This window comes from Chaetodon trifascialis, chromosome 16, assembly GCF_039877785.1.
Source record: "Chaetodon trifascialis isolate fChaTrf1 chromosome 16, fChaTrf1.hap1, whole genome shotgun sequence".
Classification (NCBI taxonomy): Eukaryota; Metazoa; Chordata; class Actinopteri; order Chaetodontiformes; family Chaetodontidae; genus Chaetodon; species Chaetodon trifascialis.
The window spans coordinates 18,405,484-18,427,517 of NC_092071.1; the positions used below are offsets into that span (position 1 = coordinate 18,405,484).

Sequence of the window (22,034 nt, forward strand, 5' to 3'; positions counted from 1 at the left end):
TTATCCCGTGAGTCAACGAAGAGGGGAAAATGTGCCCTTTTTTGCCTCGTGACGTAAGGGCGCAAAAGAGTGGCCCAATGCATTGTGGTCGCCGGTGTCTGGACCGAAACAGAAATCACACACGACGCTCCGGTGGCTACGGTATTTTTCACCTGGGACAGGCAATTGAAAGGTAAATAAATACCCTGACATAATGTGGCGGCCATTAGCTAAGATACGTCTAAAACCAAAAAAGCAGTACGAGCTGATAATAAGCGGTTAAGCGAAAGTAGCTATCTAGCGTTGATGATAGTGGTACGTTAGTCTTCAGTTAACTTGTAGGCGCCTAAATTCAGAGCTACTAACAGCGCCAACTTCGTCGACTGCGCTACGGCGAATATTACTTCAGGATCATGCAGTGTTTCTAAAAAGCGAACACCCCCTGCTAACGAGCAATGGCGACTAGTAGGAAAATCAACGGCAACGCAGTGTGAGGATAGCGGACGTTAGCCCGTTATGCTAAAGCTGTTAGCACTGGAGCATAATGCGCGCGCAATTCATTTCAGAGTGTATCGTATTGTTGCTGGTCAGTGAGTGTAAACGTGCATGGCTATCCTCTTTGTCCTAGTCCTTCAGTCCTTCAGCTTCAGCGGTGTTACAGTAAAACTGAGCATTGCTAAAATAAGAGACATGCCAGCTGCAGTGAAGTAAAGACTGCTTCAGAACAAACCTGGCAGGCCATCGCCAGGGAAGATACCAAGTGTCTGTGGGTTGTAGACTTGCGTGACACCAAATATTAAAAAAAAGTGACTTAGTTTAAGTTTGACATATGTTAACTTTTGAACGACTGGATACGACTACAGTTGCTACAGTGATAATGTGGATGAAATATGTTCAACTGGGTTTCTACTGGCAGTTTGCTTCCCCCATTTGAAAAAAATAAAAGATTTAAAGATTGGAAAAATTAAATTATGGGTGTACATTCTTTCTATAACATGAATTTTATTGTATTTTAATGTCCATTGTTGTCTTTGTGTTATAGTTCAGTTGTTGGTGATCTGTGACCGCCTACAAAGCAGCCATGTCGTCGACATCCCAAAAGCATAAAGATTTTGTGGCCGAGCCCATGGGGGAGAAGTCTGTCGTGGCTCTTGCTGGCATTGGAGAGGTCCTTGGCAAAAGACTGGCGGACAAAGGATTTGACAAGGTGACTTGATTTGATTCCTTAACCTTTGGAATGCAGTATAGACATTTGATAGTCACCTGACCATACATACAATATTCACTGTCCATAGAGGCTAATACTCGCAGCAGCAGTGGTATTCTCACAGTAATAATTGTCTTGAAATTAATGAACAAACATAATAATCATAACATAATCAAATATTCAGATTATAGCAGATTTTCTAACTATGTCATTTCAGATAAGTAATTATCTTGTTTTCAGGTCACCCCCACCATCATAATTGCCCAACTTTGTCAAAGTAACGTGAAAACTCTAGTTTATGTAATGCTGATATAGAATTCAAGTAGCAGAAAATTTGTTGTGTGAAAGCAGCTGTCACTGTGCTGAGTATGAACCAGTGTAAGGTCGTTGCTGTAATGATTTCAGCTGTCATGCTAACTCATTAAGCAGGTTATCATACTTGTAGTGAGGTTGAAGTCAACTTAAGTATAACTTGATTAACAAGTTATTCATCATTCTCTCAATTCCTCAGACAAATAGAGTTTGTGAGTAAATGTCATCTTCGTCTTACAGCTACCACAGCAAATGATAAAGCTTGAATTTAATTCTATAATGTGATGGATAAAAGTTCCTTTTTTGGATGATTTTGGTGATTTATATTTTCCTGTTGCATTTGAATAAAGTGTCAATGATAAAATGACTGTTTGCATGAATGGAGTCTGGTAGGTTTGGTGAGAGCAACATAACAGCTGTTTCTGGTTAAACAGAAAGGATCTTACTCTTTACCAAAAAGTTCTATTTCTGTAGGGACCGGCAATTTACGTCCAAGTCACTGACAGCCCACATTGTTGTGTCTGGTGACCACATGGAAAAAATCCCTTCAAAGGCAGCCTTTTAAAGAGTAAGATCCTTTTTGTTTAACCGGAAACAGCTGTTATGTTGCTCTTGCCAAACCTACCAGACCCCATTCACAGAAACACCGATTTTATCATCTTAAAACACACTCAAACGATTAAAACAAGATAAAACTCACCAGAACCCTTTTGGTTCTTTTTTCAAGCAATCATCGCTAACTCTGGTTTGATTGAAATTAATTCTTAATTCATTGATTTGGGAGAGGAGTGAGAGAGAGGGTGAACATCAGAGAAGCAGTGTGAGAAACAGCAAGTGGAGCTGGAATATTTGATATTTTCTTGTCTAACTCAGGATTTTTTTCACATGACATTGTGACAGGAGGGACTTAAATATGTTGGACTTCATTAGATTTTCCCTGGTTAAAAAAACCCCCAAAACTGTAATTGCAGGACTGTAGAAACTAGTTTTGTTTGTCCTGTACTGCTTTACAGAATACTCATGAAACCATCACTGTAGAGCTGTAAAGAACCACTCACCTGTGTGGATTAAACAGGGCTATTGATGTGAGAAATCCTTCCACACCCACAGCCCTGTCTTAATTTGTGTGTGTGTGTTTGTCTCTCCCTCCACAGGCTTATGTTGTCCTCGGGCAGTTCCTAGTGCTAAAGAAAGATGAGGAGCTTTTCCGGGACTGGCTGAAGGACACGTGCGCTGCAAATATTAAACAACAAGGTGACTGCTATGGCTGTCTTAAAGAATGGTGTGACGCCTTCCTATAAAGCATTCAGTCATTGTTTTCTACTTCTGAAGTCCAAACTGTACATTATCTCTTCAGTGATCTTGGTTAAATTACTTCACCATATATGTGAACTGACACTGTACACACCAAGGTTTATTGAAATCAGCTTGTTTTTAAACCACACTTAAAGTTGTTAGTGTATTTCTGAATTCCTTTGACCCACAAATAGAATTCACACCTGCCCTTCTCATGGCCTTAGAGAGTTTTTTCATTGTATTGTATTTGCCATTCTTTAAATTGCCATTAAATTAGTAGGTCTGTTGGGTAATCACAGACAATTTTGTCTGCCTGTAATGTGTGCTCACTATCAGTAGCCAACATTTCAATATGTCACAGTCGTAGCAAAATCACAGGTGTAACAAATAATGATGGCTTCTTTGCATTAGATTTTACCAGTAATTTATGTCACTGAGCCTGCTTGCAGATAGGCAGAGCTATGACCCTGGTACACCTTTATGTAATGCAACCTTTTATTAACGTTAGTGCACCTGTGTTTCACAAGTCAAAATGTCTGCTCTGAGAAAGCTTAATTGATGAGCCCCCCAGTTTTGGGAAAGAGCTGCTTAAGTTAATAATGTTCAGTTAGCTCAAGAGCACTGCATGTATTTTCTGTTAAAGGTTGGGTTTTAAATGTATGGTTCATCCGTCGTTGGTCAGGCACTGAGATTTTGTCTTTTTAAGCTATACATGACCACTCTGTTTAGCATTTAAACCCTTTTCCTTCTAAAACATTTTGATTTTGGTTCACAACAGATTTTCCATTTTGTGTAATGTGATCACTTACCAGTACAGTCCAGAGTAATATTTGTACTCACCCTCAACTCATTTGCCAGCTTTTAAAGTAGGGTTGCAACTAATGATTGTTGTCATTATCTATTAATATGCAGATTACTTTCATGATTAATCGTTTAGTCAATAAAATGTAAAATTGTGAAAAATGCTCATTGCAGTTTCTCAGACCTCAAAGTGATATCTTTAAATTGGTTGGCCAGCCACCAGTCCAAGGCGCAAAGACTCTTCATTTCCTATCATAACTGACAAAGAAAAGTAGTAAATCCTTACATTTAGGAAGCTGGAACAATAACATGTGAAAGGATTAATCGATTATCAAAATACTTGGCAATTTCTCTTCATTTTGACTGACTGACTATTTTAAAGCCATGGGAGAATTTAATGTAAGCTGTATTTATCAGTGGAACACCATATCAACAAACCGTGTCAAAATAGTTTCTTGGAGAGGTGGATTGTCTGAAGTGTCTTGCAGAGTCAAAAACTAAAGCTCAAAACTGATGTGACACTGGTCTTGCCAGAGAAGATTCTCTGTTTTTTATTACACAAATGAAGGTGCACCATGACCAGTCCCCCACATCTTGTCTGCTCATAGCTGGAAATGTGTGCGAAATGTATATATAAATAAAGATATAAATGCAAAAAAAAACAGTCAAAAACATGTAGTCTATTGCTGATGAGTGGGCTGCAGCCTTTATATTAAAGCATTAAATTACACATGTGTGTGTCTACTAGATTAGCCAGACAGAAGTGCTGATTTTCTTCACAGCCAGCAAAGCATTTAGTTATCTGCCTGAAGTGCTTGGGGGTCGAGCTACATTCAGATTGACACAACGTGTTAATGATCTATCAGCACCCTGTTTGTTCACAAAAGGTGTAATATGTAACTTCTATAACGTTAAAATGCCTCAAAAATAACTAGACCTATGTTATGCGTTTTGTCTGTGCTGAATGTTTCCAACAATGTTTCACCCCAGAGAAATCTTTAATTTTATTCAAAGTAATGGTGCATTTCAGTTGGTCTGTGAATGGCGACACAGGAAACAACCAATGATACTTCAGACAAAGCAAACGTGACTATGTGTAAAAGTCACATTAGATGATTTTCATCTGTAGTGGTTGTTGTTTAACAATGAAGACAGTAACTCCCATGATCCCAAGCTACTTCACCACATCATCAAACTATGTCTTCTGCTTTCATTGTTTTGATTGAGAGACTCTTTGCCGCAGAAGTGACATGCTGTGTTTAACAGTTTGAGGCTAAAGTAGTTGATCTGCTGTATATGTGTGACAGAATGTATTTCAAGCTTCAATAGAAGTTGATCTTTTTTCTTCTGCTGCGAATCTGCAAACCCACCAAAATCCAGGCAATCTCTTTCTTGACTTTGTCTTTTGATTACCTCTGAACGGGAAAAGGTAAATCACTGATCTAGTTTCTAGTGGCTTTACATGGAGATGAAACAGTACCTAGTGTTTATATTTAAACCGTAATCCTGATTTAGGTCTTCATAACTTAGCTTGATGTTGTCTTTGACTGTCTTTTCAAACATGAGCTGCCTTAATGCATGTTAGTTTAAACATTTTATTCGGTCAGATAAGATAGGATCTGACGTAGTGCATGTCCACGCTGTCACATGGTCCTTCACACATCAGCAGCTGTTTGAAGATGTAACCTGTCCTGCAGCTTTTTTGTTAAAACACTGGCTGAAGTGTTTGCATTTAACTGAAAACTCAGTTTCAGTTTTTATATTTCTGGTATTATTAAAAAATAAAAGGCATACGATCAGATTTGGACGTGTGTGTTTTTTACATATTAAAAGTTTCATTTTAAGCAAATAAAATCACCACTGAGAGAAAGTCCTTTGATAACATGAAGGTTTATTTCAATGCATGATATTCCATGGTTACTTTTTCACCAACGCTCCAGGTTTGACATTTGCAAGATGTTAAAAATATATTGGATTGTTTTCTAAATGATCCCAAACAGCAGGGGGTTCCCAAAAAGTTGATCACGTCGGTTGTCGTGGAGCTTGTGTGATGGGATCGTGTCTGAGATGAGAGCAGTTATCTTTTATGTGGTCATGATTTAACAGAACTAAACCACTGCCTGTACTGTTTATGTAGAAATAACCACAGACAAAGTGAAACCTTTAAAACAGGACTTCTCTGGAAACTGTTGAAGGACCCCTACGCTCTGAACAACATCTCACACCTGATTGGTTAAAATGACGATGTACAACTGTCTCTAAAAGTACATTATAACTGCTGTATTCATTTTTTTTTTGCCTTAAAGAAATAGAAAATTCTTCATGTGACAGACTCATAATAACTGAATAGCTGATTTAGCTTTAATGGCTCATTACATGCTGAATTTCCATAACCCCTGGAATGTTATTTTTTTGGGTCTGTGTGCTATTCAACTATAAAATCTCGATTTGATGGTGATCAAATGCTCAGAATTGTTGCTTAAGTTTCACAGTAGCACCTATGCACTCACACACGCGCACACTTCCACATCCACACTACAGCAACAGTATATAAATGAGCAAAATGCTAAACTCTTAATAAAACCTTGAAATTAATTTGCATGATTATAATCCACTCATAAACAGCTGTTGTCCTCAGTAGATACAAGTAACTGCCAAAACAGGAAACACCTAAGTGAATGAAATACAAAATATGCCGACAGGAAATGCGATGCAGCTCTAAAGGACAATCTAAATGTTGATGGAGGAAAAAGCGTTCTGTGTGAAGACGTCTACCTGTGCCATTTTCTCAGGAGTGTTTTTGCCTCCATCAACGGCTAGAAATGGAAACTTGTTAGCAAACATAGTCTTTTTCTCAGGTCACCTGTAGCACCACCATAATCTGAAGACCTAATGTGGGGATTTCGCCTCCCGGTTCAACGTTAACATGCTGCAGAATCCACGTGAGTCTGTTGATTGGTGGAGCCTGTTAAGACACTTAATGCTCAGACTTTTCTGTTTTTTGGCAGTTACCTGTAAATATATATGAGCATGAAATGTTTGAACCAGATGATTTATCTTTTCTTTTCTTGTTTTTGATAGCGTTAACTCTGACTCTTTATTGATTGAATGTTAAGGTTTTGTTCCAGATTCCCATCTTGTTTTTGTTCTTCCCCTCTAACACTGAGGCAGATGTTAGCAGTTAAAGAATTTAGTTCATGACATTTTGTCGCTGATTATGTACTGTACATCGGCAGCTTTTATGCAAGGTTACTATAGTACATTGATGTCTTATTTAGATTGGAAGTACATGTACACACTGTACATACATGTACATACTGTACAGTTGTACTTTTAAATCACAACAATCCCTGATTGGTCTCAAAGCAGAGCACAGAAGAATTTCTTCTCCCTGAAAGGGTTCTCTGAAGTGGGCACGGGGGTGATCAGGGGGTCGTCACATGAGTGTGCGTCGCAGTACGCCATCAGGTCAGCCGCTGCCTTCGATACCTGGAGACGAGGATGGTCACATTTAGCTCATGAACACGATTCATCAGATCACGCTGTGTTCAACCATCAGGCAAAATGAAGTAAAAAATTTCAGGTCAGAGGTTGTGGTGCATTTACAGAGCGCAAGAAATTACAGTTCTCCATTGAATAACTTATGCAGTATTTAAAAGCCAACAATTTCCCTCTTAATGAGAATAAATGCTGTTTTCCCATATTGGAAACCTTGTGTGTGTGCAACATATTGTTTGTTGCACAGATTACATTTACAAACACTAACATTGTATTAGATTAGATTCAACTTCATTGTCATTGTGCAGAGTTCAGGTAGAAAGCCAATGAAATGCAGTTTATACAGTGTATACAGCTCATGAAGCCTGTCAGTGTATTATCTTACCGCTCTGCTAATGATGGTCATTATTTATGACTTTTGGAACAGATTATCTTTTTTCTCAGCATGTTTTCAGTCCATGGTTTCTGTCTGAGGTCCAGGCATGTCACTGTACAAAGTGTGTGGTCATAATGCTGTTTCATAATAACAGTGGTTTCCATTTACAACCTCTCACCAGATCATTTTACACAGCCTTTGGTTTTAAGCCTTAAGTCTGAGTATGTTAGTTCAGATTTGGCGATTGAAGACAACAATATACATCATCAAAACCTAAAACTGAATCATATCAAATGTTTCTCTGTCAGTGCTGAAAACAATGCAAATGGTTATACGACCGTAAACAATACTAGCAGGGTGAATGAGCGAAATGAATTGATTCATTTGAAGATGTGTGCAGTTACAAAGGTATCACGACACAGCAGTGAACACACGAGTAACACAACACCAGCAATAACACAGAATCAGCATCAATACTAAGCTGAATCTGAATGCAAATCAGGACATAATTATGTGGATTTACAGCAATTTTTCATGTTATTACTTAGTTAAATGTGGATTTTAGTATGAATTGTGCAAATATATAAAAATTAATATTCAAGTTGAATCCTCATTCAGGCCTAGAATACCTCTAATTTTGATGTTTTCTCTCAGAAAATTAATTAATGAGTCACATTAAATCGCTAAATATGTATTGGCTGCATATGTTTTTATTACACTGATAGTCCTTTTCAGAAGGCTGGAGCTATAATCAGCACAGATTCTCATAAAGTCTTGGAGTAAAGATAAGAAAGCACCACCAGTTCAAACTTTTTCAAATATGTTTTTCTCTCAAAGTTATTCTTTACCAGAGGTGACAGCAGCAGAACCCGGCCTCTAGAGCAGGGTATTATTCACCTTGTGCTTAAGTTTACACGAATGGATTGTTCTTTTTAAAGAGACAAGGTGCCTCTGCAAGCTGTTTCTGACGCCATTAGGAACATGACAGAAGCCAATACCATTTGGAAACTCTCCAACGGGAAGCATTGACTAAAGGTGCACGTGAGAAGGTCACTGGTGCTTCATCTACAATCCAACGTGGATGATGAAAGTTTGAATCCCTCTCTGCTATCGTCTCAGGCTTTATACGGACAAAAGGATGAACTGAAAAGTCAAACTCTGTCTTTTATAGTCTGAGGTCATATTATGACTTTTCACTGATGTACCTGACCAACTCCAACATTTGAACATAAGCAGATTTCAGTGTAACATCTGGACTTTTATCTAAAAACAGGATTTTTTTAGCTTTTCAGAAAGTCACATTAAAACAGAAAATGCTATTCCATCCACTGCATTGTTTGTACTCATCAACTGCTTTGTGTCATCTGTTTTCTCTCCGATTAGACTGCTGTGATTCATACCTGAATGAGCCGTTCAGATAGTCTTACCTTTATCCTGCAGAAACTAGCCTCTATCTTCAGTTGCTCCACCAGCTTCCTGGCTTGGCCGACACTCATGGTGCTGTTCACTGGGGTGTCTCCTTTCATCCTAGCCACAAACACAGCAACATTTAAGCTGAATTGGATGGAAATACATTCTGATTTTTTTTTTGTTTTTTTTCACATTTTTCAATGGAAGTAATTTCTCTATAGCCTCTGCTTCCCCAGCATTGACTGATCCAATGCTTCACTTTGACTAAATGTATTAACAGCAGATTGTATAAATAATGTTTGTACCTTGTAATAAGTTCTGACTGAGATGGTTACTTCCTATTCACACAGCTGAACTATGAGTGTTAACGAAGACAAATACATCATATAGCACAATTGTGTAATATCTGATGAAAAAAAATTTAGTATTTTATTACTTATTTCGAGATTTTAGAAGCTGCAAAGCAAGCAAGCATGTAAAAAGTCAGTCCCCAACAATGAAGTATAAAGATCCATCTATTGTGTCATGGAATTGGCCCAACAGCTACATTAGGTCATCTTTTATGGCAACAAAATCATATATATATATATAATATATATATATATATATAATCAAATGCAAATAAAACATGTAAACTGGCACAAATGATCGGATTTATTCACCATGGCCCACAGATTCTCTCACTGCGAGCACGAATAACCACAGAAATATCAAATATAGAATTAAATAAGAGCTGCAGCCACACAGACATTGATGAAATAATGAATAAATATGCATATGACTGAAAATAAATGTGCCACAGATGGAAAAGGAATCCAGAAGGATGGCTTGCCATCAGGAAAAAAACCAGCAACGGAGCGAATCTATTTGAACCATTCTGGACCTTTCCCCATTGTCTTTTCCCTTCTCCCTCCATCCAGCCCCTTTTCTTACCCGTATTATATTCCTCTTCAGGTGCAATCTTCCCCCCTCTTCTCTCTTTTTTTCCCCTCTCTTTTTCTGCCTCTCGTGTGTCCCTCTGTAAGCTTATGTTTGGTGGTATCAGTGTAGCTGGACCCCACCCCTCACAGACAACAGCGTGGATGGTACCCTGCTCTGTACAGTCCAGTGCACTGCAATTCTGCCACAATGAGCACTAGATTTGTGGTGGATGGATAGGATCACCCCCTCGGCAGTGAGTGGTACCTGCCAGACGGAGGGGGGGGGGGGAGCCACTGGTGAAGGTTTTCTTATGTGGGTGGGTTGTACCATATGTGTCCCTGGGAAATTAGGGCCGACCGGAATATGTCAGGTTTGAATCTCTGTCATGACCAGGATGGTCTATGTGGTGTGTGGTTTTGATTTTTCACACAAAAAGATAATATGCAGCTTGGTATGTGAGCTCCAGAGGTCTCAATCATTATATGTCTCTGTGCCTTTTGTGATGCCCACCCTCTCCTCTGTTGCCATGGGAACTGCTGCAGTCTAGTGTAGTGGTTTACATCACCATTTCAATTGTGAAATTAGGACTGGTATTTAAATGAGTGTGAATGTGCTACAAATGAGAGGAATGTCTGATTTGCATATGAGAGTAATAGAAAGAAAAATGAAAGGTCTTTCGTAGGAATAGCAGACTGGATTTTTATGTTTATTTTTATTTATTCATGTATTGTCGTTACTTATGACGCTCACAGATCAGAGAGCCTCTGGAGGAAAGAGTTCGGTAGCGCGACGCACACGGCGGCTCCTTTTACGTCTTAACGCCGTTTGAACGAATAGCAATGCTTTATACGTATGTAACTGTTCAACAAAGATTATTTTACAAAAGTACGGTGCAGTAAAGCTGAGATATCGTCTGTATCGAGGTATTTCAGGTGATACTCAAGCCAACACACTGACAACCATCAATTGAACAGTGGAAAAGTGCGCGACGCCATCTTTGCTAAGCTAACGTCACCGTGTCCTCGGCTTTAATGGCGCTCTGATTCTGTCCCTCACTTCTCTTTTCCGGCGGTGATCTTTTTCCTTTACCATCTCTGGTAACGATGAGGGGGTTTCGCGTTCTTTATAGTCTGTCCTTCGTGCTTGCCGTCGTATATGTTTAAATAACACATTTGTGCAAACCTATAGCCTACATATACTACATGTACTGGAGGAAAGAGTTTGTGCCGCTGTGGCTTTGTGTTTGGTGGTAAGTTTAAGTTCTTTACAGTCAAAGCAACATTTCTTATTGCTTTCTTTTATCTCAGAGTTAAAAAAACAAAAACAAAAACAGTTTACTAAAACCACGGTGAGGCATTTGATAAGTGCATTAAACAAATGTAAATTATATATATTTTTCCCATTAATTATTTTCTTTCTTTTATTTGTTTATTTGTGTTTAGGAAATTGTAATAAATCCAAGATGGTAATGAAAATGAACTTTTCCAGTGTGGTGCAAACATCAGAGAGCAAAGAGCCGTATAAATGGTGCCCACACTTTTTGTCTAATCTCAACATTTTGCTTTGTTTTGCAGGGACTGCAGATGAACATCATGAAACCAGAGTGAGCACCAGTTTATTTGGGTTTGTAAGTTGAAGCTGCAGTTTAAGGACTCCATCTGCTGGATGATGCTGGCAGGTTTGACTCCATCACTGATCTGCAAAGCTCACGCCAACAACAAGCTGGCTCCGACCAGCTGGGAGATATGAACCACCAGCTTCTTTGGAGGTAAACAGTATAATAAAATGATCCAAATTTTGGTTTTACAGAAAGAGTAGATAGGATTAAATGACAGTACAATTAACAGACATTTTAAGGAAGGTATCAAGTACAAAACTCTTATGAATGTGGAGCCAATCTCAGTTTTCATAGATGACTCTCTCATTTTAATTATGGTGAAATTTAGTACCAGGGTCAAACAGTAGACAAACTGTTTGGGGAAAAGGAACAAGTGTCAAATGAAGTTTGTCATTTTTTATCTGAATGATTATGTCTCAGTGGTTTGACCTGATCTGCTGATAAACAGGTCATTTTGAAAAAGTGACTGAATTTACATCCAAACTGCACCTACAATACTTTGGTTCATCATAAATGAGGAGCTCAATATCTCCACCTGAAAGAGACTATTTAGCCTGCATTTATAGTGATATACACATCTTATAATTTTAAAGGTACACTTCAAAGTCCACTTTATAAAATCTGTAACAAAACTGTGGAATGTATCCTACATCACTGGGTCTTTTTTTGTCATAGGAGAAAAAGCACAGGTCAAACAAATAACAAAGTACAATTTTTAACATTACATTTAGTATTGCAGCCAATAATAATGTCATCCATTACATCTGTGCTTTTTCTTCCACGTCAAAATTCTGGTTAAACATGTGACCAAGAGGCAGAATAACAGAAAAATCACAGGGTTACTGAACTGAAAAACCATGGCTGGAATCACCTTTGCTTTGACATGGCTTGTTCACATGGAGCAGCCTCTGCTTTAACATGTGTGCTGTTCATGGCGTTGTGCAGATCTGGACATTGTCAGGCCAGCTGGACTATTATTTCCCTGCAAGCCATGGTAGGACACAGCAGCACTAAGAGGATGTTTGATTCAGTGCCTTTAAATTGATGCTATCATGCAATATTAAGTGATCATGTTATGTCTGTATTTATTTAAACAATTAAACAGTCACTGTTTGGCTAGCACAGATGAAGGAGAACAGAAAACTATTGATTTAATGATTAATACTTTATTTTAACCCCTTATTTAGCATTTATAGTAATAATATAAACAAATGATACATTTTTTTAACACATTTGCCATAAGCAGATATTAAATATTTTCTAAGTGTTTATCAATATATTTTGAACAACTCTAACTCGTCTGATGAAAAATACAGTGTATGAATATTTGATGAATACGACACAGCTGTCATCATATATAATGACATGTCAATAAGAGTTGTTTTCACCCATACAAATAAAAATCAACAGTAATAATTAAGTCTTAACTCAAAGTCCACTTTGGAGCTTTCAACCACATCTCACAGTCCTCTTCATGATAGGGTTAGCGCTGTTGTCACAGATGAAAGTTCTGGAAAAATCAAGTACTTTGACTTCAAAATGTGTCTGAAAATTGCTTATTGATACATTAATAGAAATACTTAAGAAACATCTGCACAGATGATTGTGAATATGTTATGCTGTTTTATTATGCATGAATGAATACATCGTTTGCGTATGCATCATAGGGGAGGTCATAGTGTTGACAGATAGATTAATAGCCAATTAAAAATGTCTTTATTTTGGCTTACAACTATGTTACTGTGTCTTCTAAACCATTTATGAGTAGTTTATATACTGCTATATTGCTACGATTTGCAGAAAGATAAATGCTCTCCATTCTGTATGTGTGCAACATATAGTCGTGTATCTCAGTGTCTGAATGACATGAGAGCACAAAGAATATAATGATTCTACCAGGAAAATAACTTACTTTGGATAGCAGCTTTCTGCAGTCACTGGTTCTGTCACAAATTCTGGTTTCAGGCAAACTCATCTACAGTTTAAGCCCACATTTTAATTCAGCAGGGACTTGGCAACATCGCTTGTAATTTCAGGACCACTTTTAATCCTTGTGAACCTTTTTCCTTTTCTATTTTTTATTTTTTGTCTTGGCGCAAACTCACAAAAACAGTGACAGCAGGTACACACCAGTACATGACTGCAAAGGCCGTGTCTAAAATGCTCACCAGATGGTTCTCGAGAGCTCCTGTGTCATCTCTGCAGGTTGTGCTCTGTTGTAATTAGTGTGGGTGCATGCCATCCCGCAAATAAGTCATTTAATAATACGCTGCCTTGATGATCATAATGTCACAGTTAAAAGTGTGTATATAGAGCAACACACAAGTGAGCTGTGGAAACTTGTTTCTTATGCCGATCCAAAAAAGTAAACTTTAAACATTTTTCCAAAATAAGAGTTCAAAATGCTCCAGCAATGTTTTGAACAAAGATATTAGTTTGAATTTCAATTATGAACTCTCTTGTATGTTTAATTATCTGTTATGTTATAAATATGACAATTAATTAACTCTCAACATTTCTTTTTACTTAATTAACAATCCTTAATTAAGCTGAACGTAATTACTGTCGAGGCACACTGGAGCCTTCAAGTCTGGAGACCTCAAAGCTGAGAAGCCTGAGCCTGACTTTTCTCACTCCCTTGGTTCAAAATGGAAGTTTCAGTCTTTGATGCAAACACAAATTTATACAGAAAGTTTGATTTGTTTCATAAAATAAAAAGAATTCAGAATGTGGTCTTGCAGCTCCTTTGTTACCGACCTTTGTGATGCTGTCAGATTATTATTGCCCTCTCAAACAAACATGTTTCACATAAGACTTACGTGATCCAGTTAATGCATTGTTGACATTTGGATTTGAGTCCATGCTGCAGATAGTGCAGTTCTCTGCCTCGAGGTTGATGCCAATAAATATTGAAGCAAAGTTGGTAAATGATTTTCATTTCAACCCATTTGTGCCATTGATTCCATTATTGGACCCAGTGGCTAACAGACACTGAAATGCTGGAAGTGTTTCAAGCTCAACGGTAACTGTGGTGTTGATATTGAAGAACAAAATGCACGATGCATTATCTGTCTGACTCTAAGCGTTAATGTCTGATGACTAGGGGCTTTTTAACACAACTGCTGCATCTAAATGTTCTCCAGAACTGAGCATGGCCTAAGCAGCCCTAACCACAGTAAAACATCCACCGTAATAACCACCGGCTTGTAATACTACCGGGAAACACACAGTGGTGACTGATGAGCTATGGTATAAAATGCCTGCACTTAGATTGTCAAGTGGGCTGCTGCTGCTGATGCAGTAATTTATTATTATTATTTATTAATTTCAACAAATTATTTCCAATTATTTTCCAGTAGGTGGTACCTATATATAATTCCATGATTCAATTATTGCCATGAGATTCTTCATGCAACCTCTCTCCCATATACTGCTAAATAATTTTGTCTAATATGTTTTGAAGGAAATGTAATTGCTGCAGTTTCCAGACTAAAAAAAAAAGCCACCCAGACACATTGACTCACTTATTCAGATACACTGTAGCTACATGATCTGTTTGCGAGGCTAACTGATTGAAAAGATGACGCGAGTGTGGTGTCATCGCTAGTTTTGAGTAAATATGTTGCATTCTGTTTGATGCTTTGAGCTAAATGCTAACATTAGCATGCTAACATGCTCTCCATGCCAGTGCTAACATTAGCAGGTAATATTTGGTGTAGCAGGTAGCTAATATTCACCATCTTAGCATGTAATTAGCACTAAACACGACATACAGCTGAAGCTGTCATTGTCATTAGTTTAGCAAGCATTTGGTCATGAATCAGTGATGATTTTAGGATCAGAAAAGTGCGCTAGATGAAGGAATCACCAGAGTGATGAAGATTCATCCTGATGGGGGCGTGAGCATCTTTATCAGATTTCATGGCAATCCATCCAAAAGCTGTTGAGACATTTCAATCAAAACAACAAATGTGAACTTCCTGGTGATGCTAGAGGAGAAACCAGGGAATTACCACTGTCTGTAGAATTCATCCTCTGGAGTCCATCCAATCATTGAAATATTTCAGTCTGGACCAGACAAGCAATGCACCTAGCATGGCTAAAACTGAAAATACGTTTAAAAAGGAAAACTTGACATAACCACTCAGATCTTCAAGTTACAGATTGATTAATCATTAAGAAATACAAACCTTGCCCTAACAGTTGAACAGTACTGCTCCGCACTGCACATGGTTTTCACTCGCAGTAGTTATTGCTGTGCAGACAGCAAGTTTGTTTTAACCTCTCACTGATCGATCTGCCCCCGGGTGCGGGTTCTACACAGCTGTGAATCCCAAAGCAGCTCTTACGTAATGATGAGCAAAGCAGATTTGGGTGGGGTGATCATCTGAATCAATTGCAATTGGCAGTATGTATTGACGGTAATGTAACTGCTCAATACTTTCCAAATAGACACTCCTGACTTCATTCAGAGAGTGCTGGTGGTCAGTGGGCAGTGTGAGCATCAGCCTATCACACTGCACGGTTTTCTTGGATGTTTGTGTTCACCAAAGATTTCATTCATAGAAAAAAATTAAAACAACAGATACTCCCAAGATTTTTTTTTTTATTAAAAGAGCCAGTTCCAGTGTGTTTACTAGAAATTAACATGGAGAACAACTTCACAATCCAGCCATCAGGTTTTTGTACTGCACACTTTAGGATGCTATTAAGGTAACATTATCATATTCATCTATAACCAACAAAAGAGAAGACAAGACAGCAATTAAATCACTTGATGGAAAATCAGTCATGTCACCAACAGAGGAACCAGGTAAATCAGAGCTGCTGCTAATCAAACATGTGAGAAATGGAAGAGAAAGTACATTTGTGAAGTGAGTTTGTCGCTCAGGCAGAGCAGCCACCATCCAAAGAGCATCCCCACAAAAAAGCCGGTGCGTCTACGTATTGCACAACTGTTCTGCATGGATGGCAGTTTGACGTCATGCCAACAAAGTATAGTCACATCTGAACCAATGATCAGTTTCCACACACATCACTTTCCTTGTCATCTACAGCCTTGTAACTCCACGGGGTAGATGCTGCTGTCAAAGCCTTTTGTACAGGTTACTTCTTAAACTCCTCTCTGGGAAGTCATGGGTGCATGGAAGGCCTGTGTATATTTGAGATGATAATCTTGACACTGGCTGACTTGCTAGCTACAGGTTCTCTGAAGTGTATTTTAGTAGAACTCCACTTGACTTTTTGCATATTAGTTTGTGCTACAAGATGATTTATAGATGCACGTTTTTTTGGACATTTACGTTGAGATCTACAAGATTCTCAAAGTTTATGTATAAGCCCCAAAGCCCATGTATGCTAAGAGTATATCTTATATAAGGAGGCAAATTAAATCAGGTCCAAGCATATTCTAAACACAGTTTTTCTTTAGCTTTAACTTCAGGAACTTTACCACCAGAGCAAACGTATAGAATGAAAAAAGGCTCACAATTCATCAGTCCTCTAGCCTATGGATGTGTGTTTATAACTGTCTTACTAACATTGTAAAAGGCATTATTGTTGTTAAGTATTAAGTTTGTCTACCAATTCTATTTTTAAAGTACTTGATGTCATATCATATCATGAGATCATTTACATGTACTGTATATATGAATATGTGTTAAAATGAGCAGATTTGTATCACAGTAATATTAATATGCGCAGGAACATTCACTTCTGTAATGGACATTTTTGAGATGCTAGCACACAGCGGTGCTTTGGACCAAACGCTAATGTCAGCGTGCTGACATGCTTACAATGGTTATGCTAACATGTTTAGTTTAGCATGTTAGCATGCTAACATTTGTGATATAGCACAAAGAACAGCTGAGGATCATAGGAATGTCATTACTTTTGCAAATATTTGGTCATACTTGTAAATCAAAGTACGGGATAAATGTGGAAAAGTCTGAAGATTTAAGTTTTCAGAAACCATCCTCTGGGGACCACAAATGTCTGAACCAATTTTCATGGCAATCCACCACATAACGGGCAAAAATTTGCAATAAAAACAAAAGTGTCAACCTTATGGGGGCGCTACAGGAAAAGTCAGTGAATCTTCAAAGTCGGTAGGATATGTTGTCTGGGAATTTCATGGCAAAGTGATTTACCAGCCTACCAGCCAACATTGCCATCCTTAAAACTGTGTTGCTAGCATGGATAAAAAACAACAACAACAACAAAAGAAACAACAACAACCTAATGACTGAGTTAATTAATTTAAAGTAAATACAATTTAAAGAGAATTCATTTTAAAGTAAATCTTTATATGCTGCACATGTCAACACTGCTGCGTACTCACATGCACGTCAATTAGAAATAGCAACATGTGATACAAATGTGCATCTTGTATAATTCCAGTTACAGGATTAATGTTTTCACTTGACAGTTCCGAAGTCATTTGAGGACAGTGTCTAGATTGGTGTCAAATACTGAATGCAATGTGTGGACATTTTTCTCATATTCTGTAGCTAAAGTCAGGCATAAAATTATGGGCATAACTCTGCCAGAACTAACAGTGTTGCAGAAAAAGCAACATCACAGTTTTGTTGAACCACAGTGAGCAATGACATGGACCTTTAAGATATTTTACTGCTACATTTTACTGTCTTTTTTCCTTTCTATCATGCTTGTAAAGGAAGACCAAGGGGAACAGCTACAGATCCTACAGTTGTGCACACAATTGCTCTGAGATTAATACGCTGCACTGAGGCAGCACAATGAAGCCTGGATTGAATTGGAACAATGTAAGCAGGGTCTCTGTATTAAAGCCCACTTTGTATCAGTCACCTTTAGCGAGATTCACCTCATTGCATCAGCTAAATGTTATGTATGAAAGAAAAGTCTTTGTGATATAGCAGCATTGTATTAGTCACAGTGCATGAAGGTAAAAACATTGTCTAAATACAAGGACCAGTTACTACAATATGAAAATATTACATTTGCTTAAGAGAAACAATCCATTATGAAAAGGAGAGGGGTGACAGAAGAACATCACAGGTTAGATAACATGAGTTTTTGGGTCTCTGGAGGAGGTGGGTTGACGGGATGAAACAGCACAGCATTACGATGATAGTCATACCTGAAGAGTTCTTACCCCCGTCAGGAAGGAGGGAGGTGATCTGCTTTTTTCTTGAATTATCGCATCATCATCATTGCTATGAGTCAGTGTCCTTAAGTTCAGTATTTGGTACAGGAAATAACACAATGTTTTCAAATGAGCAATAAAATACAAACAGGAATCATCGACTTCCCACAAAAAAGCAATGCACGGATATACAGTACAATGTCCTCGAAAAGGTGTCATACCTACAGAAACAATGTTCCTCTTTTCAACAAAAGATTTTTACACACACTGACACTCACAGAGACACTGGCCCTTCAGTTTATATGAATTAAAGAGAAAACGGTCACTTTCCTTCGACGTGTCTCTTGAGTACAAACGACTGAGGTCAGCATTGACTCAACTGCACAGCAAGTCCATACACTGTGGAATTACAGAAACTGCTCTGACAGCCATTTTGCATATAAAGTCTGTATAAAAATCAAGGAGCAATAGCAACAGGCCCTCTTCAAAGGTTAATACTACACCTACTGTGAGCTGAGCTGGAGAGACCGGAGGAGTGAACAGCATGTTTGGAAGTCTCTCCAGCTGAAAGAAAGGCGAGAGGTAAAAACAGGATTACGGTATGTTGACCCACGTTCACTGGGGTCTGATAACAGTGAAGCTGTAATACTGCAACGCAAAGCACGTCTGAAGGTCCTTATTGTCACTGCAGAGTTGGAAGATGTCATTCTGCCCGAACGGCCCTTCATACAAAACAAAGATTCATGTAAAAAACTGTAAATACACAGTTACAGTACTGTATATGTGCATACCTAACATGATGAAGAAGTTTGACTGTAGAAAAATATACTGTATAGCCTATATCAAAGTCACTTAGCCAGAAAATAAATCCAACAAGCAGAATTAGGATCATTTTACAGTCATATTTATACTGACAACACTGTAGGACCAAATTACACAAGGCTAAACTGAAGGCATTTTGGTTGTAGAAACTTGTAACAGGGCGTTTTTGTAACACAAGCTAAAATCTGGAGAAAGGGGCAACTGGAATTTGGTGGAAATATTACAGGAACTCAAACAATACTGACAAAACTTGTTTATATTCAGCCACATATGCTTCTTGTGTTTTTTGGACACACAAGCTCGTACTGCACTGTACTATCCGTCTTTAACCTAATGTGTGTCAAATGATCTTAAATCAATAACAGATGTGTGCCAAATCCCTGGACAATCAGAGTGCCCGGGCGTCGCTGTCGGACTGTGTTTATTTAGAAGAGAAGAAAACACAATGAAATAAAACAGTAAGAGCACAAGTGTCCCCTCTTCCTACATCCTTGCATAAACACTCTTTCTCAGTATGTCACATTTGACACAGCTGATGCTATCAATAATGTATTTTCTTTTCTTTTTGATGACTCAAAATGCTTGAGTCATAAATTATTGTGTCTATTAACAGTATGTTACCAAAAATGCGTATGGCATCAGTTTAGAAAATGTGCAAATTAACTCTCATTTTTAGCGAACAGATTAGAAAGCATCAGTTCTCCACTTATCACCCATTCTTCCTGTAAAGTGAATTTATTGAACTAATATTATACATAGAGTTTGAACAGGAAGTTGTGATGCCTTGAAATGCCTGCAAGTTGAAAATAAACTTTATATCATATTGTTTCACAACATTTATAGCCCCAAATTTACGAGCTGCACAACACAGAAGGCAATCTGTGCTGACTGTGTACATTGTAATTGATTTATGAGCCACTTGTGGGGGAAGTTTTATAACTGCTCTGTAATAAGAAGATGCTTCCTTTGTCCTGTGACATTTTTTTGCGAACCATAACCCAGAAGATTCACTGTGCAGACTGGCTGAACAGGACCTACAACTGTGATTTAATGGGCACTGAAAAGGACTCGACCTTAATGATAGAGAGGAAGAGTTCACAGTGAATCAAGTCATCTGCTCTAATCAAACCAAAGCTTTCATAATACAAATAATGCATAGTCATGACTGACACAGTTAAGAAGTTCATTCAGGACAATAAGGCAAAAGAAGAGTTAAGGAATAACAACTAATCAGCTAAGACATGGCCATCTTTTCTCTCCTTCACAAAAGTATTACAAGAACAAAAATATCAAATAGATTTGGCTTTTAGAGTGTTTGTGACAGGTAAGACAGCGTAAGCTGTGAAATAATAAAATTGGTACTTGGCCTTCAGTCCCTCTCTGATGCTGTGGGGAATAACGCTTGTAATCGACCACAGGCAGTTAAAACAAGAATTACAAAACAAAAGCTTCCAGTTTCACACAGTTTTTCCACCAAATAGTTTGGCTCTTCCCAACCTGACGGGTTGAGCGGGATGTTAAATGTGGCCTCTTTACTGTGACTGTGTCGTCTCAAATAAAACAAACGACCATGTGCTCTTTAAATTTGAAGAAACATTTGTCTGTGCACCATGCCAGGGCTGTTTCATGCTACACACCAAATGAGAACAAAGGTTTTTTTTTTTTTTTTACATCATAGAAAATAAATAAAAAACAATGCATTTCTCTTATGAATGAACTATAAAATAAACAGTGCACAGTTGGAGAAGGTCATTGTTTTAAAGCACATTGTTACAGCAGGACAATACCTGCCTACCCACACCGCCGGTCAATATACTGTAAATCAAAGTGGCATAAAAAGGATCTCTGAAAGTACTATCAAGTTGTGGTTTTAGCTGTAAATGTGTTCATAATGAGCTTATTTCAGTGCATTGACCTGCATATTAAAATGTACACATTAACACTGTGTTGATCACTGTACTAGCAATACATTTTCTTTGTTAACACACAGGCAGCTCCACTGAAGTAAAACCATTCTTACACATTTCCATGAGCTATGGTTAATGCCACTCAAGGCTACCTGTTAGGTCTGTGCTGCTCTATTGCAGTTTCCAAATAGGCGAAAACCACATAGACATGATCGTATTAACCAAAAACAGTGACTGAGGTCAGTGTGACAGATTCTTCTCATCCTTGTGACAATTCAGTTGGTGATACTGAAAAAATGCATGGGAAGTAAAGTGCATTGTAATAACCTGTGTGTTGCTACATGAGGTGGAAACATCAGAGTGCTGTTGTAGATGAAGTAGGACATTGCCGGTGAACCCTTTCCAAGTTTGCGCTCCCGTTCAGCATGCATTTATTATTAATGGCAACAAAGTCAAACGACCTGAACAAAAAGGAAGAATCATCAGAATAAAAGAAATGAGATATCTGTGAGTGATGTTAGGTCTATTCAAAATATTGGCACATTATCTTATAAACAGTACGCTGGATGATGATCATGTTGTCTGAGAGTTACCTCTTGAACAAATGAAGCATCCAGTCTTTTGTTTCATGTTTCACAGTATTAAAAGTGCACTAATTTCCCAACACACCACCATGATCCAATTGTAATATTCATCATCTCTCTCTTCTAAAATGTACTGCACTCTTTCTTTGACACTCATTAATGCCACTTTAATCTTTC

General features: G+C 38.1%; 2 protein-coding genes across 2 annotated transcripts in view; one reads left to right on the forward strand and one right to left on the reverse strand.

The window, feature by feature from the left end:
* The first annotated feature begins 81 nt into the window (after nt 1–81).
* On the forward strand, nt 82–5,394 carry banf1 (barrier to autointegration nuclear assembly factor 1). Its single transcript, XM_070982364.1, has 3 exons — nt 82–172; nt 1,022–1,186; nt 2,653–5,394. Exons 2-3 carry the CDS (start codon nt 1,061–1,063, stop codon nt 2,797–2,799), a joined length of 273 nt encoding a protein of 90 aa, XP_070838465.1. The 5' UTR covers nt 82–172; nt 1,022–1,060; the 3' UTR covers nt 2,800–5,394.
* A 1,354-nt stretch (nt 5,395–6,748) lies between these two features.
* Nucleotides 6,749–22,034, reverse strand: part of LOC139345040 (uncharacterized) — a 32,291-nt gene continuing 17,005 nt past the window's right edge. Inside the window, exons 5-6 of the mRNA XM_070983491.1 lie at nt 8,897–8,996; nt 6,749–7,084 (exon numbers count right to left, since the gene is read on the reverse strand). Of these exons, the coding sequence (XP_070839592.1) occupies nt 6,956–7,084; nt 8,897–8,996 (229 nt within the window). The 3' untranslated portion in view covers nt 6,749–6,955. The remainder of the gene's footprint in view (nt 7,085–8,896; nt 8,997–22,034) is intronic.

Bases quoted from the DNA above. Each gene is read 5' to 3' on its own strand.
- banf1 (XM_070982364.1), top strand. From the start codon at position 1,061: ATGTCGTCGACATCCCAAAAGCATAAAGATTTTGTGGCCGAGCCCATG. The intron at 1,187-2,652 runs GTGACTTGATTT...CTCCCTCCACAG, and splicing joins CGGACAAAGGATTTGACAAG to GCTTATGTTGTCCTCGGGCA.